Below are 17,559 nucleotides of genomic sequence, written 5' to 3' on the forward strand. Positions count from 1 at the left end.
GCAGTGTAACCCTTCGCTGAGTCAGGCACAAAACAGTTAGCCTGCCAATCCTCCAGGACAGTCCTGGAATCTACTGGAACTTATGATGAGTGCTTTGAACACTACTGTGAGAAACCGAGAGAGAACGAACAATAATAAAGCACACGAGGGCCTTTGGCCCTCCAAGCCTGTGCCAACACATTTTGCCCTTCCATACTAAAACTGTCTTTACGTACAGGATGCATATCCCTCCATTCTGTTCAGATTTGTATTTGTTCAGATGCTTCTTGATTGCTGTTTGTGTGTCTGTTTCTACCACCTCCTCTGGCAGCGCATTCCAGGCATTCACCACCCTTTGTGTGAAAAACTTGTCTTGCACATCTCTTTTAAACTTCCCTCCACATTGTATCTTGAACCTGTGTCCCTGAGAAATCGACCCCTCCACAATGGGAAAAAGTCTCATACTTTCCATTCTATTCATGCCTTCACAAACTTATAAACTTCTATCAGCTCACCTTTCAACCTCCTGTGTTCCAGTGAAAACAAACCCAGTCTATCTAAACTTCCTTCATAGATAAAATCCCTCATATCGGGCAACATCCTGTTAAACCTTTTCTATACCGTCTCCAAAGCATCCATTTCCTTCTGGTAGTTTGGTGACCAGAACTATACAGAATATTCCAAATGTGGCCTAACTAAAGTTCTAAAAAACTGCAGCATAACTTAACTATCCTTATATAGAGGAACCTTGATTATCCGAATGAGATAGACGGGCAATATTTCATTCGGATAACTGATTCAATGCCTCTCCACTGGGAGTCAGTTTTCTCAAGTTTCCTTTCTCCTCAATCTGCCCGCCTTGCTCTCTCTGGCTGTGTCAGGATTTGTTTCAGAACAGACACAGACTTGTGTGTAAGGAACCTGCAGCATTGCTGAAGCCTCTCCCAGCTGCTGCTTCACTTCAATGTGATTGACAGAGTGAGTCCACTCCCCATTCAGGAGACCAGGCAGCAGCACAATGGGTCAGTAAATGTATACAACATCAATCACTTTTCCTTCATCAATCATCATGTCCTCAAAAAACTCAATCAAGTTAGTGAGGCACAATCTCCCCTGCACAAAAACAAGCTATTGCCAATAACAGAAAAGAGTAGAGGCACTGAAAAGTTTTTTTTTTAGATGATTTTAGATTCCCTACAGTGTGGAAACAGGCCCTTTGGCTCAACCAGTCCACACTGACCCTCCAAAGAGCAACCCATCCAGACCCATTTCCCCTCTGACTAATGCACCTTACACTATGGGCAATTTAGCATGGCCAATTCACCTGCCCTGCACACCTTTGGATCGTAGGAGGAAACCGGAGCACCTGGAGAAAACCCACACAGACACGGGGAATGTGCAAACTCCACACACACAGTCACCCAAGGCTGGAATCGAACCTGGGATCCCAGGCATCTTTTGTTTAATATTTATACAAAGCAGGAATATTAGTAAAAGGTGTTTGAGTTGGTGTGGTTTGAGATCTTGTGACAAAACCTTCAGGAATATATGCAATCAAATTGGCAACTCCAATGAGAGATGTTAGAAGACATAATTTTCTCCTGATGGACCAATAACATAGCCTCAAAATTTCTTTATTCAAAGATGCACTTAAGAGCAAGCTGGAAAACCACATTAGGGAGAAAGGAAAAGAAGATAACAATGATAGAGTTTGACGAAGCAAGTTTTGGGAGGGGTTAGCAGTGAAGGAGATTCGTACAGGGCATATGAACCAACATAAACCAAATGGGCCAAACAGCTTCTCTCTGTGCTGTTCTCTTTGCATTGTTTTGAGACTGGAATTCAAACTGAAGACATTTATTTGAGACTATGGCAGGCTTCCACCTTGAAAATGCTTTTAATGATTTTGCATTTGAAATCTGTTTTACATTGGCTTCTTGTGTTCTAACTCAACCTTTTAATTTAAAAGCTGTGACAATGTATTGCTAAAATGTGCTGTCTAAATCAGAGTTTGCATTCATAGAAATGTGAACAATTTACACATCATCCAAAAGCACTTTCCAATCTGGACTTTATATCCTTTCCTGTAAAGTTCACCCACCTAAATACAGTATTTATCCACCACACTTTTGAAAATTATCAAATCTGTTTGGGCTTGTATTCATATTTATGTGTTAAATCTGAGATATGACCATTTCTATAAAGGTTACAGATAGCTGTTCTCTTTACCTTCAAATGCTCGTGCAGCATCTACAAGGTTTGACCAGTCTAATCCAGACGCAGTATCTGGAAGAGGCATCAAGCCAGGATCTGTAAACCTTGACTTATCCACTAGAGATCCATCAGAGAACCAGAATTCAGCTGCAGGGAGAAAGATTTATTCTGTTATGACATGATTAAAATTTGAACTTCTATATTTTCAAAATTTTAATTACCACAGAGATTTGGTGTTTTTTTAAAACAGGCACATATCCTTGCCAGTGACAAACTGTGGCGCCAAAGACTGTACGACTTCCACAACGCTATTTGAACAATGTTCATACAGCAACTTGTTTTACTGCATGCTGTAGGCAATGTCAGTACTCGTTTATAATCCATCATTTTAAATAAAGTTGATACTGTTTTGTCAGTAAAAGTCGATCCCATCTTAGAGCCCCTCATATGCAACAAAACTCTCTGGCTCAGCATGGTTGACGCTGTACTGATTTTTGAAATGACCCAGCAAGCCACTCAGAAGGCTGTCCGACACTTTGAGAGAAATAATAACTTTTGTCAGGGATGCCCAAATTTCTAGAATGAAAGAAAAAGCATACAAGCAGGAGCTTGTTATAAAATGCAGAGTTATTGATAGTGGAAATATCACTGCTGCTGTCATACTTTGAGATTTGGCCTGGAAAGAATATTATATTTTATTGTGAAATCATACTTGATGGTGTAGATTTTAGTTTCACTGAAAAATATTAGAACAAGGGGCATTAAATATTGTATTACCTTCTCTCAAAGGGACAGAAAACACCGAGATGGTTAGCCACATTAGTTTGAGCCAATTGTTGATGGATTGTGAGAATTGAAATATAGAAGATCTGGACAATTCTTGGATTACAAAGTGTTTAACAGGTGACGTTTTGGAATACAATACAGGTCGTTCTGCTATAATGTACGTTTTGCTAATGCCAATGCGCTGTAATGCGATTGACGAACTGGGGACACTGTTTCTAAACTGCAAACTTTTAAAATGTGTTGGCTGTATCGCAAGTATTCGCAAACACTTTAAACACTGTTTCTAAAGCGTGATTTTTCTATGGTGCAGGGTTGCACAAGAACACACCATCACATTAGAGAACTACCTGTAGTCAATGTAGAAAAAACTGGGGCTGGTATGATGTTTAAAAATAGCTAAATGACTTTTGAGAGGGGTTTTTGAGATAGGAGATTGTTTTATTACTTCAATTGCTAGACAAACAGATCGAGGTTTAGAAGGGATCTACTGCTGAAGGATCCTGAGACTTGTAGAGAATATTTACCTGTGTGATTCAGAAACTGACTGAGATGCACTTAGAAAAGCATCTTTGACTGTATCACAGTCCATTGAAATCTCTTCTGACAGTGATGTATAAATCTCATGTTCTGTACCTGTCAATCTGCTCTGCATGTGTATTGTTCAGTGTTCCATTGACCACCTTTTTAATTTGCTTTATCAAATGACGTAAGGAATGCCTGCATGTCCATTTCCTCAACCTTTGGAGGGTCTCTACAGGTGTAATGTTTTCTTGCTGAATTTTAAGTTATGGCTAGAGTTTTCATCAGAACCATTGTCGCCATCATTGAATTCCAACCTATTTTGTAATGCTCTTTATTTACTGTTTGTTAGTTCTGTAAATGCCCTCCTATCACTTTTGATTTCTAAAAGTGGTCAATAATGAACTTAAGATGACATATCTTTTTCTTAGTGCCTGGTCATGTTACTAATTCCGATTAGTCTGTGTCTTTAGACTGCACACTGTTCCTTTCGTCTTAGTAAATGACCTCCTATCAACTGAGGATCTTCCATCACTGCAACTAATAGCAACATGAACTCTTGAGAGAAATGATCCACTTCTATCCTTCTAGACTATATTCTTGATCAACTTTTCCATACTTTTTCACTCATTATTGCTCTATTTTTCCACATATCAGTGCTGTGAACAGTTCCGTTGTCTTGTCCAGTCTGTCTGACAGTGTGCAAGTGTTTAGGAGAAAGGGGATATAGCTTAGTCCTTTTGCTTGACTTAGTTGATAACCAGTCTATCTACTTTTAAATCACAAGCTTTTTTCTATAAGCAAGTTTTTATTGAGTTTACTGAGGAAACTTATTCAAAGTCTCTTTTCTTCTAGCTATCAGTGTTAGCAATGATAAAAAAAAAAATGGCTTTTGTGATTATATGAACATTTATATTTTTGGTACTGCTCATGGAGAAGTGGGCTGGATTTTCAGTGAAATTCAACCAGAGTCAAAACACAATGCAGAGGTCACTGACATATTCTCGGTTTTCTCGGTTGACTGATGCTTCCATGCATACTGCAAAAATGGCTTCAGTTTTGTGTCTGTTTTGACATGCAGGTATGTGGAGAGTAAGGAGCATTGCCAGATAAATTGTAGTTGGTTTGACTTGCAATTCAACTGCAAAATCCTTGAATATAAAGGCGGGGATGGGTTTGACATCAATCTTTCTCCTTCTTCCCTAGAAGCTAAGAAGAAAGGAAGAGTGTGCGGTCTAAAGACATAGACTAATCAGAAATGGTACCATGACCAGGCACTAAGAAAAAGTTATGTCGTCTTAAGCTCATTATTGACCATTTTTAGAAATCAAAGATGATAAGAGGGCATTTACAGAACTAACTAACAGTAAACAAAGAGCATTACAAATTCATTGACAGAGAAGATGATTCTGATGAAAACTCTAACCATAACTTAAAATTCAGTAAGAAAACATTACACCTGTAGAGACCCTCCAAAAGTTGAGGAAATGGACATGGAGGCATTCTTTATGTCATTTGATAAAGCAAATAAAAAAAGTGGTCGGTGGAACACTGAACAATACACATGCAGAGCAGGTTGACAGGTACAGAACATGAGATTTATACATCACTGTCAGAAGAGATTTAAATGGACTGTGATACAGTCGAAGATGCTTTTCTAAGTGCATCTCAGTCAGTTTCTGAATCACGCAGGCAATATTCTCTGCAACTGACAGCAAAGCAATCTCATTGACAAGAAATGAAGGGATTGGTTGTAAAGCCACCTCATTCTACCCTTTTAGTTTGAACTCTTGATCAACTGGAAGTTTCCTATTTTTCCACTAATAATTACTCTGTAAAACTCTGTTGTTCTGTATCATCTGTCTGTGAGAATGCATGTGTTTAAGATTAGGGGGATATAGTTTAGGTTCGCTTGCATACTAGCTTAATTGATGACGAGTCTCGACACATTTAAACCAAAGTTCATTTCCAACAAACAGGTTTTTGAGTTTACTGAGGAAACCATAGTGGAAGTCTTTTCTATTCTAGATAACAGTGATAAAGAGAAACAAATTGGTTTTTTTTGTGATTAAACATTTTTAATTTTAAATGTTGCATTGGCAGTATTTATTGCCTTTCTGCAGTTCCCCACTAGTCTTCTTAAATTGTTGAGTCCATCCTGTGAAGGCGCTCTTTGCAATTATTTTAACACAATGGAGTGCCTTGCAGGGATAATTCAAAGGGCAATTAAGAGTCAACCGTAGTGATATGGAACGGAGTCCCATATAAATTCAGACTGGGTAAGGAAGCTTTCTTTGAATAATATAAGTTCATCTGCTGGCTTTATAGTGATAATCCAACATTTCATTCAGCTTTTTATTACCAATCTTTCAGTTCAACTTCTCAAATGCTGTGATGGGATTTCAACTGGTATTCTCTGGGTCTGTCCTGGATTCCGGATTACTTGTTCAGGATCATTATTGTAACCATTGATAATGAACTAAGGAAATATCTAGTGCAGATGTAAAATTTGATTACCTTATGAGATAATTTGGAGTTTAAAACATTATTCTCTCAATCAAAGCCATACTTGGGAAAGGAGACAAAACTAACAAAAAGCGTTAAGCTTTCTTCTTTATACTGTGTGTCATGACACATCTGGACAGGTTGATTTTTTAAAAAAACCCTATCCATACTAGTATCATGTACATAGATCTTTTGTGTAGTACCTTACTTTATGTCTTTTCAAAATCAATGCCCTAGTTTCCCTTTTATCTACCCTATTAACTATAACCTCAAAATTCTCAAATAAAATTGTCAAACAATTTCCCTTTTGTAAAGCTTTTTTGATTTTGAATTGATTTTCTAAGTGCGTTGTTAGGATTTTCTTAATTGCACTTTCCAAATAACTGATTACAGGCTAATGATATGGAATAAATTCTGTTTTCTCTCTTTGTCCTTTCTTGAATGGCAAAATTGCATTTGCAATCTCACTATCTGTCAGTGCATTTTTGATCTCAGCACAGAATCAAGTCACAGAGTTATACCAATTCATCCATGGCGATCAGACATCCTAAATTAAACTAGTCCCATATCATGCTAATCCCTTCCGATTCATGTATCCACGCAGATGCCTTTTAAAGGTTGTAGTTGTAACAGCCTCCAATCTTCCTCTGTCAGCTCATTCTATACTCGCACCATCCTTTGCATGAAAATGTTGCCCCTTAGGGTCCTTTTAAATCTTTCCTTTCTCACCTTAAGTCTATGCTCTCTAGTTTTAGACTCCCCTACCCTTAGAAAAAGACTTTGGCAATTTAGCTCAAAAACTGCATGAATTTATGTAAAACTCTGTTATCTCACTTTTTAGACTGGAATCAATCTAAACATCAGGTCATAGACAGAGAACACAGGGGGCTAACACCTTCAACATATTGTCTAGCTATCACCATTGTTAACAGCTAACCCGAGAATGCAACTTTAAAAAAAAGGGTTTTGTGATTTACACATGAAAGAAGTGAAACTATCACTGTATTCTAACAGATGAATATCATCTTTGATTTCTAAAAATCGTAACACAGAATTTATAGCAAAAATTTGCAGTGTGATGTAGCTGAAATTATACATTGAAGAATTGATTGTCTGTTAAGCTTTCTAACAGATGAAAAGCTTAACAGACAATCAATTCTTCAATGTATAATTTCAGCTACATCACACTGCAAATTTTTGCTATAAATTCTGTGTTACGATCAAGCCCTCCACAATCACCTGATGAAGGAGTGTCGCTCCGAAAGCTAGTGTGCTTCCAATTAAACCTGTTGGATTATAACCTGGTGTTGTGTGATTTTTAACTTTGTACACCACAGTCCAACACCGGCATCTCCGAATCATAGCTTATTCATGCCCTCATGATTTTATAAACCTCATAAAACAAGGCTTTTCATAAAACAAGTGTATTTTAAATATTTAGCCCAGAATGATGAAAGGCTTTGATTTAAATATATTGATCAATATGAATGAGAATGAGATAGTTTCAGCAAACTTGTGTATTTCTCCACTTTTTGTGCAATTTAGATGTTTGCCAAAGTGAATTGCTGGATACTGTGAATTACACTGCACCACAGAAAATGGTTCAGCAACAAATATTTGAAAAACAGAAATACATTCTTCCCTTTCAATTGTTACAAATTTCATATCAATTTTGAAAGGAGTTGAAACTTCTGATCAAACTCTCACGCAGATCTGTGAAGCAGAACGTCCAGATAGAGATCATGACTGCTTGGAAATAAAAGATCCACTTGTCCCATCAGAAATCATTTGAAACTCTCCCAAAGTTCACAATAAAATGTACTTTTCTTGCTCTTCGCAAGCTAACACTGGTTATTTGCTCTTTGTTTTTTCAAATGCCTGGGAGTCCCTGTATTAGCTGCAGTAAATTTAGTTTAATTACAGTTTTGACAAGTATGCATCCATGAGAAAATGCCCAACTGGCTATTTCCCAGCAGGGTAAACATTATTATACAGATTATATTTTGTGATGAGCAGAATGAGAAATATTGCTGTTCACTCACTTCGTAGGCCAGTGGCGCTGGGGCTGAGTGAGGCACGTGGGGGTAGAGTGCAGTGGTATGGTGGAGTGGTGCTAAATAAGATGTCATTTGGCAGTGCCTGTTCAAGCACTGAACTTCGGGAGCTGTTGTACGAAGAGCCTCGCCGATTACTGCATATGCTTTCATCTGAGAGCGTGCGATACAGAGACTTCCTTGGTGATAAGTTCCCAGAAACAGAAATCTGCACAATATAGGAAAAGGGAAGACAGCAGCATTAAACACAACCTACATATTCAAACTGAATGTTGCAAAGCAATGGCATCCAAACATGGGGTTCCGAGTGTCAAAACAGTGCTGCATAATTTTGATTATTTTAAAAGCTATTTTGCAAAAAATCCTACAATGTCGTACAGCAGGTCTGATGCTCGATTCTTCATTGACTAATATTGCAGAAAATGCTGACTTCAAGGTATGGCTTGCCCAAGTTAAGGATCAACTTGTCTCACTCTCATCTTAAAAGCAGAAGGCTTTGGGTTTATAGCCTACTTGAGAGCCAGGAATATGTAATGCTAGCTAATTCGTATTGCCAACGTGAATTGTGAGCCTGTGGAATGTATTACCAGAATTAATAACTGAAACAGAGACCATGTCAACATTTAAGGATAGCTTAGAAATGCAATGGAAGGAGAATAAAGAGAGGTGGAACAGGGCAGCATCATCTGATTAGGACTTTTGATGTGGAGAACAAACATCAGCATGGTCTGGCTCTGTACTGTAATCGCTATGTCATTCAATGAATAAGCCTTACAATACATCAGGCATTAAAGTTGGTGAGGAGTCCGGATGCTGCAATTACCAATTAAGCCGCCAGGAACTGTTCATGACATTGGACTGAAAGCAAAGCTGATTATATTGTTTTGTTATGAACCCATTCATCTATGTACTGCAGTTAACATTTACAAAGTAGGCTTTTTAAGCTTATACAGAACCAGGAAAAATGTTGAGTTTACTCCCCTTTCCTACAACATTTTGGCTCTGTAATCATTTAAAAATTAATTAATCTTTAACACTTTCAATCTCTTGAAAAAGATAGTCTTCCTGAAATGTTAACTTTATTTTATTCTCCACACAGATGTTGCCTGACTTCCTCAATGTTTCCAAAATGTTCAGTTCTCATTTCTTTTCCAGCTTATTGGGTTATGCCTCTCCCAAAAGTTCCAGATGTTTACAGATTAAGAACCAGCAAAATTCATTTTGTAGGTATCCTATGGTGGCTGTATATAGCATGCATGTAATGCACCACATCATTTAAATAGAACCGTCAGCCTTGAAGCTCCTGTGCGATATATGAAGAGTATAGTGATCTCTGATGACATCAAACATTTGGAGGGGAATGGGGTGAACCAGTGAAGAAAGGTGGTTGATATGTGCCAATTGACAAACTAAATGCATATCCTGATAAATCCTCAGCATAATATCTTAGAGCAGATTTTGAGTACATAATTTTACATTACACACTTTCTGAAACCTTAGTAAAAATCAAATAAGACTTTTAAAGTCTAGTGACAGTGATGGCTCCCAGGAAAATATGAGGGCAGCAGTCCTGGCAGTCTTTATTAAAGATCATGCTTAGCCCTACTTGATTTTAATATAAAATGACTTTATTTTAATATAATGCCTTTCAACATTGATTAACAGAATGTGATGTGCAGCCTTATTTCGATAATGAAGCAAAGAATTTGGAGCAGAAAGTAAAGCTGCATTAGTGCAGGCTGATGGCAATTCTAAACATTCCCATTTTATGCCTCTATCTCCTGACAGGATCTAATCTTTCCTCCTCAGAAGCCAAGTAGCTTCTCTCATCAACAATCACTGGCTAATGAAATCTGTATTTCAATGAAGCTCTTGTCTCCTTCTCTCAGCAACTTCTGCCCAGAATTAATTGCCACCCCCCACCAAATGACTAGGCGGCATGGTGGCTCAGTGGTTAGCACTGCAACCACACAGCACCAGGTACCCAGGTTCGATTCCAGTCTTGGGTGACTCTCTGTGTGGAGTTTGCTCATTCTCCCCATGTCTGTATGTGTTTCCACTGGTTGCTCTGGTTTCCTCCCACAGTCCAAAGATGTGCAGGTGAGGTAGATTGTCCTTGCTAAATTACCCATACAGACCAGGGATGTATACGTTAGGTGGAGTCACTATGGGGAATGCAGGGTTATAGGGTAGGGGGTGGGATGCTCTTCAGAGGGATAATATAGTCTCAATGGGCCAAAAGGCCTGTTCCACACTATAGGGATTCTATAATTTGATATGATATCACTCTATATCCCACATCTTTGCCTTTGATCATGGCATTGCACAGGTTAGTGGCATCTGAGACTGTCAGCCTGCCATGCAAAGCAGCTCATGGCTTGCATTTTCACAAAGCCCGATTGGATAGCTTTTTCGATCCTTACTTGCTGCTGGGAATTTTAATTTTATTCTGCCTGTGAATGTTCTGAGAACTCAGCTCAAACTAGCAATGTATTGCTATTGTGTACAGGTATTGCTGGCAGATCAGAGTTATAAAGTAGACCTCTTATTTATAAAGGAAAGCCATTTTCATTTTGTATTAATAACTGGGTATTTCTTTCAATGTGAACAAATCTAACAGACAGTGTAACTTGGAAAATTTCAGCACAAGACCTGGGCTATGTTGGAGAACAACAACATTGAAAATTGGTTGGTAATTAAATGAGAAACGAGAAATGTTACTAAGTTTTCTGCCTTTCTTTTATAATCTTGTCATCTGAGAGTCTCCTTGAGTGTTAACAGAGTCACAGTCCAATTAAAGTTTAGAGACTACGAAATGTGACAATGCAGTTGATGACCTAAAGTTCTGAATCATAAATCACTTGAGCCCCATTTAGATAGTTTGGATGATTCATTACAACAACAAGTTTATCATGGAATCTACTCTTTATCAGGAGCTTCTTTTTACTGACAACAGAAACGTAATCACACTTACCAAAAGGTGTTCCTTCTCTAGTTTTAGGTAATTGAGAATCTAGATACAGCATAATGCTGTGGATGAATAAACTATTAAACAATCAACATTGGGCGGCACGGTGGCTCAGTGGTTAGCACTGCTGACTTGTTGGGCCGAAGGGCCTGTTTCCACACTGTAATCTAATCTAATCTAATCTAATCACTGTAATCTAATCTAATCATATAGGAGGCTATTTAAACATTTACCCAAATTATTGACCACAATTCCATTTAGGGCTCTTTCCCAACATTCCTTTTATATTTTAAAATAATTATTCAATTTGAACCTCCACAGCCACATGGTAAAATCCTCCAAATAGAAAGGAGGAAAGTAATATTTCCCAAGTTGTCCTTTTGTTGTGTTACTGATAACAGTTTGGTTCTCCTGTTATCAATTTGCTAACCAGGAGATACTAACTTTCATCTGTATCTGCTTAAGACCTTTCACAATTTTGAACATGGCTATTAGACCTTCACGACTTCCCTCAAACCTGTAAAAACTAAGTACCATAATAACATAACCACAATTATTCATTGCATTCAGGGATAATTCTGAAATTAATAGTTCAAGGTCATAGCATTCTCACCAAAATCCAAATTAAAACATTGACTAAATGGAACAATATTAATGGTAGGATTCAGCTCAGAAACAAGATTTTACTTGTTCCAATCATATGAAAACATTTATTTCACAAGACCACTTTTCCACTCTACATACAAATTAGAGTTGAGGGGCATGATTTGTTTTTCAAGTTAAACCACTCAATGTCTTTGGAACAGGTACGTATTTAATTGCTGTGCATGAAATATCATGCTATATTTTATTCTATTCTGAATTCCTCCCCCCATTTCCTAAAACTCACTTCCTTCATACTGGCCACTAGAACATCATCCGGTTAATAATTCTTCATTTGCGAGTCAGAACAATAAATATCACCAGGCTGTCTAGCTATGTAAACAGAAGAACAAACAAACTTGCATTTACATGGTGATGCCTACAACTTCAGGATTCACCAAAAAAGTGCTTTATAGTAAATAAAAATAAACTCACGTGTTTTATTAAGTTAAATGAACTACACGAATATGAACTGTTGTCAAGGGGAAAGGTGTGATACTTTTGTAATGTAGAAATGTAGTAGTTAAATTTATACAACTAACAAAAAAAAAAGATTGTCTGTTAGTGGACGGCACGGTGGCACAGTGGTTAGCACTGTTGCCCCACAGTGCCAGAGACCCGGGTTCAATTCCCGCCTCAGGCGACTGATTGTGTGGAGTTTGCACATTCTCCCAGTGTCTGCGTGGGTTTCCTCCGGGTGCTCCGGTTTTCTCCCACAATCCAAAAAATGTGCAGGTTAGGCGAAGTGACCATGCTAAATTGCCCGTAGTGTTAGGTGAAGGGATAAATGTAGGGGAATGGGTCTGGGTGGGTTACGCTTCGGTGGGTCAGTGTGGACTTGTTGGGCCGAAGGGCCTGTTTCCACATTGTAAGTAATCTAATCTAATCTTTAAAAAAATGGATTGAGGATTATACATTTCTTTTTCTTCTTAAAACTAGTTTAATAGCTTAATCATACAACACTTCATCAAAGGGTAAGTTTTAAGGAATTAATGTGAGGTAGAGAGGTGACAAATCATAGAAGGGTATTCAAGGCTGAGTAACTAAGCAGCGTAAGACACAGTCACCAATATTGGGGTGAGTAAAATCAGAGATCCTCAAAACACTAAAATTAGGGAAGCACAAATACCACAGACGGTTAAGAGAATAAAGGATATTGCAAAGATAGAAAAGGATAAGATCTTGTAGAGAAACAACAAAAAAGAAATTTAGAGCGAAGGCACTAGTTTCCAGATAAGCAATGTAGGTCAGTAAGCACAGGGACAATAGATGAATAGGATTTTGTGTTCATTAAGACATGGACAATTGAACTTTGGATAACCTCAAGTTTATTGAGGATAGAGAGTAGGAGACCTGACAGGAACGTATTGGAATAGTCAAGTTTAGAGATAACAATAGCATGAATGAGGAATTCAGCAGCACATGAGCTTAGATATGGGTGAAATCAAGTGATGATACAGACATGTTAAGACATGGACAATTGAACTTTGGATAACCTCAAGTTTAGAGATAACAATAGCATGAATGAGGAATTCAGCAGCACATGAGCTTAGATATGGGTGAAATCAAGTGATGATACAGACATGAAATTAAGTAGTCTTAAGAGATATATGATTGAAAACTCCTCTCTGGATCAAATGTAACATCAAGATCATGAACAGACTGGGTCAGTGTCAAAATACTGTCAGGAAGGGAGATGGAGTCGGTATCTAGACAATAGCATTTAGAAAATGGATCAAAAATAATGACCACAGTCTTTCTAATATTTATTTGGAGAATATTCCTGTTTGTCTCATACTAGGTGTTCAGCCTGATAATTTAGCAGCATTGTAGTGATGGTGAAATAGGAGTGTCATCATTCTACAAATGAAAATTGAGACTGTGCTTCTGGTTTATATCATTGAGGGATAGCATAGCGATGACAATAGGAGAGTACCAAAGATAAATCCTCAAGACATACCAGAAGTAACAACACAGGAGTGGAAAATAGTTCTGTGAGATCTTTGTATCCACCTGATGGGCTAGAAGGGTTTAGTATTTGCAAGACTACACTTTTGACAATGCAGCACTCCGTAAATTCTGAAATGGAGTATCAGTCTACAGATTGTGCCCAAGACTTTGGAGCGGACCTTCAACTCACAACTTTGACTCAGCTTACGGAGCTACCCACTGAACCTGACTGAAATAATGTGATGTCCATCCTCATCCTGTCTACAAACCATGAGATGGTTCACTACGATGTGACACTCTTTTGAAAGAAAAATAATCTGCAATGATTTGCATCACATATGTATCTCCCATTTGCATGTTACTTGGATTTTTAATTCTTTTTGGTACTTCCTGAATGAACAGAGATGTATATCTTGTAGAACGATCAACTCACTGGACTGTTTTTGGAACAAAGTCAGGAGCTGGACAAGGCTGCGAATAATGATCTTCTGACTCACACAACAGATAGGCAAAAGTGAGGACTGCAGATGCTGGAAACCAGAGTCTAGATTAGAGTGGTGCTGGAAAAGCACAGCAGGTCAGGCAGCATCCGAGGAGCAAGAAAATCGAGGGGAAATGAGGAAACTGGTGAAGTCCACATTGATGCCCTGGGGTTGAAATGTTCTGAGGCAGAACATGAGGCATTCTTCCTCCAGGTGGTGAGGGAGCGGTGGTGGAGGTGGTCCAGGACCTGCATGTCCTCGGCAGAGTGGGAGAGGGAGTTGAAATGTTCGGCCACGGGGTGGTGGGGTTGATTGGTGCGGGTGTCCCTGAGATGTTCCTTAAAGTGCTCTGCGAGGAAGCGTCCGGTCTCCCCAATGTAGAGGAGACTGCATCAGGAGCAACGGATACAATAAATGACATTGGTGGATGTGCAGGTGAAACTTTGATGGATGTGGAAGGCTCCTTTGGGGCCTTGGATGGAGGTGAGGGAGGAGGTGTGAGCGCAGGTTTTGCAATTCCTGTGATGGCAGGGGAAGGTGCCAGTACGGGAGGGTGGGTTGTTGGGGGGCGTGGACCTGACCAGGTAGTCATGGAGGGAACGGTCTTTGCGGAAAGCGGAAAGGGGCGGGGAGGGAAATATATCTCGGTAGTGGGGTCCGTTTGGAGGTGGCAGAAATGTTGGCGGATGATGCGGTTTATGCAAAGGTTGGTAGGGTGGAAGGTGAGGAGCAGCGGGGTTCTGTCCTTGTTACAGTTGGAGGGGTGGGATTTGAGGGCGGAGGTGCGGGATGTGGATGAGATGCATTGGAGGGCATCTTCGACCACGTGGGAAGGGAATTTGCGGTCTCTAAAGAAGGAGGCCATCTGATGTGTTCTGTGGTGGAACTGATCCTACTGGGAGCAGATACGGCGGATGTGGAGGAATTGGGAAAACGGGATGGCATTTTTGCAGGAGGTAAGGTGGGAAGAGATGTACAACAGATATCTCTTCTCTGTTCCTGGATTGCTGTGCAACCACTGCACAGCATGACTTTGTGTTTAAAAGTGTATCAAGCTTTATCCAAAATTATCACAATGAGAAAAACTGACTACGAATAATACCAATAAATGAAATAACGCAGAATGTTACAACTGGCCCACATGATACCAGTTTGCAGTTTTGTATAAAAGAAACCTGAATTTATAGCACTGTAATATAGTAAAATATTCCAAGACATATCATGGAGTGTTTTCAAACAATTTCCTTCAGAATCACAGAAGGAACAGTAGGAAAGGTGAGGTAGGTTTTAAGGAGCATCTTAAAGGAGAGAGATGCAGAGAAGAGGAAAGGTTTAAGGATAGAATTCAGAGCCTGGAACTGCAGGCATGGCTGCTATTGATGAAGTGATGAAAACCAAGGATTTAAAGAGGCTAGATTTGGAGTTGTATAGAGATCTCTGATCATTCTTCACAAAAAGCATTTCAGAATTCAGAATAAATGTTGCTGTAATATAATTTATATTTGTCAAGCTGGTTGCCTGATTAAATATATATTTAATGCTTCTTGTTAGTAAGCTCAGTTAACAAGCTGTCTGTCATGTATCAACTTAAAATCAACTTTTTCAAACATATATGGAATCAGACACAGTATCATTCACAGGTAGTGGGTAGGATGGATGAAATAAACAGCTTGTCCCCTTATGCAAGTTCTCTAAAATAGCATCTTTATTGCTGTTTCTGAGTTTAGGCTAAAAGAAAGAACAGCAGAATGGTCACGGCCATGACGTCAAAAATATATTTAACTAAATATTTTAAATTTCTCAAGATCTGGATTAAGAAAGAAGGAACAAACTTGTATTTAGACAGCATCTTCTACACCTTTTGCACATTACAGAATCAATATCGCACAGAAAGAGGCCTTTGACTCATCAAGCCTGCACCAGTTCTGTTTTCCAGTTCCAATCTCCTGCCTTTTCCCTACATCACTATTTCTATCCAAATAAACACTATCCAAATACCTACTTGAATGTCTCAATTGAACCTGCCTCCACTATTTTTCCAGGCAGTGCATTCCATACCCTAATTACTCAGTGTGTGAAAAGATTTTTTCCTTGCACCACACTTGTTTCTTTAGCGCATCACTTTAAATCTATTCCCTCTGTTCTTTTTCCTTATCAGAGTGGGAACAGCTTCTCCCTATTTACTATGTCCAACCTGCTAGTGATTTTGAAAACTTCTTTCCTATCAACTCTCATGTCTCCTTCTCTGGCTGGAGAACAATCCCAACTTCTTCAATCTACACTCATAACGGAACTTTCTCATTCCTGAAACCATGCTTTTTCATCGATCTTACACTCTCCCCAATGCAGGCACCTGCAAAAATCTGCAAAACACAGACACAGGTCCCTCTGTTTCAGCACATCCTTGAGAACCATATTCTCCATTTTATATTGTCTTTCAATGTTCTTCTGACCAAAGTACATCACTTCACAATTCTCTGCATTGAACCTCATCTGCCAAATATCTGCTGATTCCACCAACTTATCAATGTCCTTTTGGAGCTAGAAAATGCATTATAGTCACAAAGTATTTCTGAAATGTAGTCACTGTTGTAAGAGTTAGATTTTGTACTCTCCCTCAGAATTCAAGGGTTTTTAAACTTCTGGCCTTTCCACTACCTCCACCTGATCTTGACTTGTATAAATTTTATAGTGGATGGTGGAGATGTTGGATATATTCTTGGCTCTATTAACGGCCATTCAATGGCCTCCTGTCTCCTGCATTAGTTAATGAGAAGGAGCAACTCACACCTCATAAATAACCCTGCAGCTATAATTGCATGGTTTCATGCTGGACATATTTAAGTCCACTGTGCCCATCAGAAACCTTCTCCCAAAGATCTTTCTTCCCTCTTTATCCCACTAAATTCCCTACCAGCCTCTCAAACATGGACCCCATTTCTATGAACTGGGCCAATATAGTTATGGCTGCAATAAGGGAATCATAGCCATTAAATTGTTGCAAACAGTTAATTACCATAATCGGCACTGTGACAATGACCAGATAATCTGTTTTATGATGTTGACTGAGGAATAAATATTGGCTAGGACACTAGAAAAACTATCCTGTTCTTCAAAACAGTGCAATGGGATATATCCCCACCTGTAATTTTGGCTTAATGTAACATCTGAAAGATGGCTCCTTTGGCATTGCAGCACTTCTTAGAACATGAAGACTCAGAACTAGGAGCAGGAGTAGGAAATTCAACCCCTCAAGCCTGCTCCGCCAATTGATATAATCAATATGGAACAAGTTAGAGGAAACATATAATACCATCAACTATATCCTGACAGGCATAAAATTCACAAAAGAGGAGAACGACAACAGATTCCCATTCCTAGGCATGACTGTTGAACGTACAGTTAACGGAAAGTTTCAAACCAGCTTCCACAGAAAAACAACACACACGGACTGAATACT

At 38.9% G+C, this 17,559-nt stretch overlaps 1 protein-coding gene across 3 annotated transcripts in view; it reads right to left on the minus strand.

Moving 5' to 3' along the window:
• LOC122542453 (signal-induced proliferation-associated 1-like protein 2) overlaps positions 1 to 17,559 on the minus strand; it is a 557,075-nt gene that overhangs the window by 77,014 nt on the left and 462,502 nt on the right. For all 3 annotated transcript variants that reach the window (XM_043680159.1, XM_043680169.1, XM_043680179.1), the window contains exons 17-18: positions 8,046 to 8,265; positions 2,209 to 2,340 (exon numbers count right to left, since the gene is read on the minus strand). In XM_043680159.1, the coding sequence (XP_043536094.1) occupies positions 2,209 to 2,340; positions 8,046 to 8,265 (352 nt within the window). The remainder of the gene's footprint in view (positions 1 to 2,208; positions 2,341 to 8,045; positions 8,266 to 17,559) is intronic.

Source organism: Chiloscyllium plagiosum, chromosome 3 (genome assembly GCF_004010195.1).
Source record: "Chiloscyllium plagiosum isolate BGI_BamShark_2017 chromosome 3, ASM401019v2, whole genome shotgun sequence".
NCBI classification, from domain to species: domain Eukaryota; kingdom Metazoa; phylum Chordata; class Chondrichthyes; order Orectolobiformes; family Hemiscylliidae; genus Chiloscyllium; species Chiloscyllium plagiosum.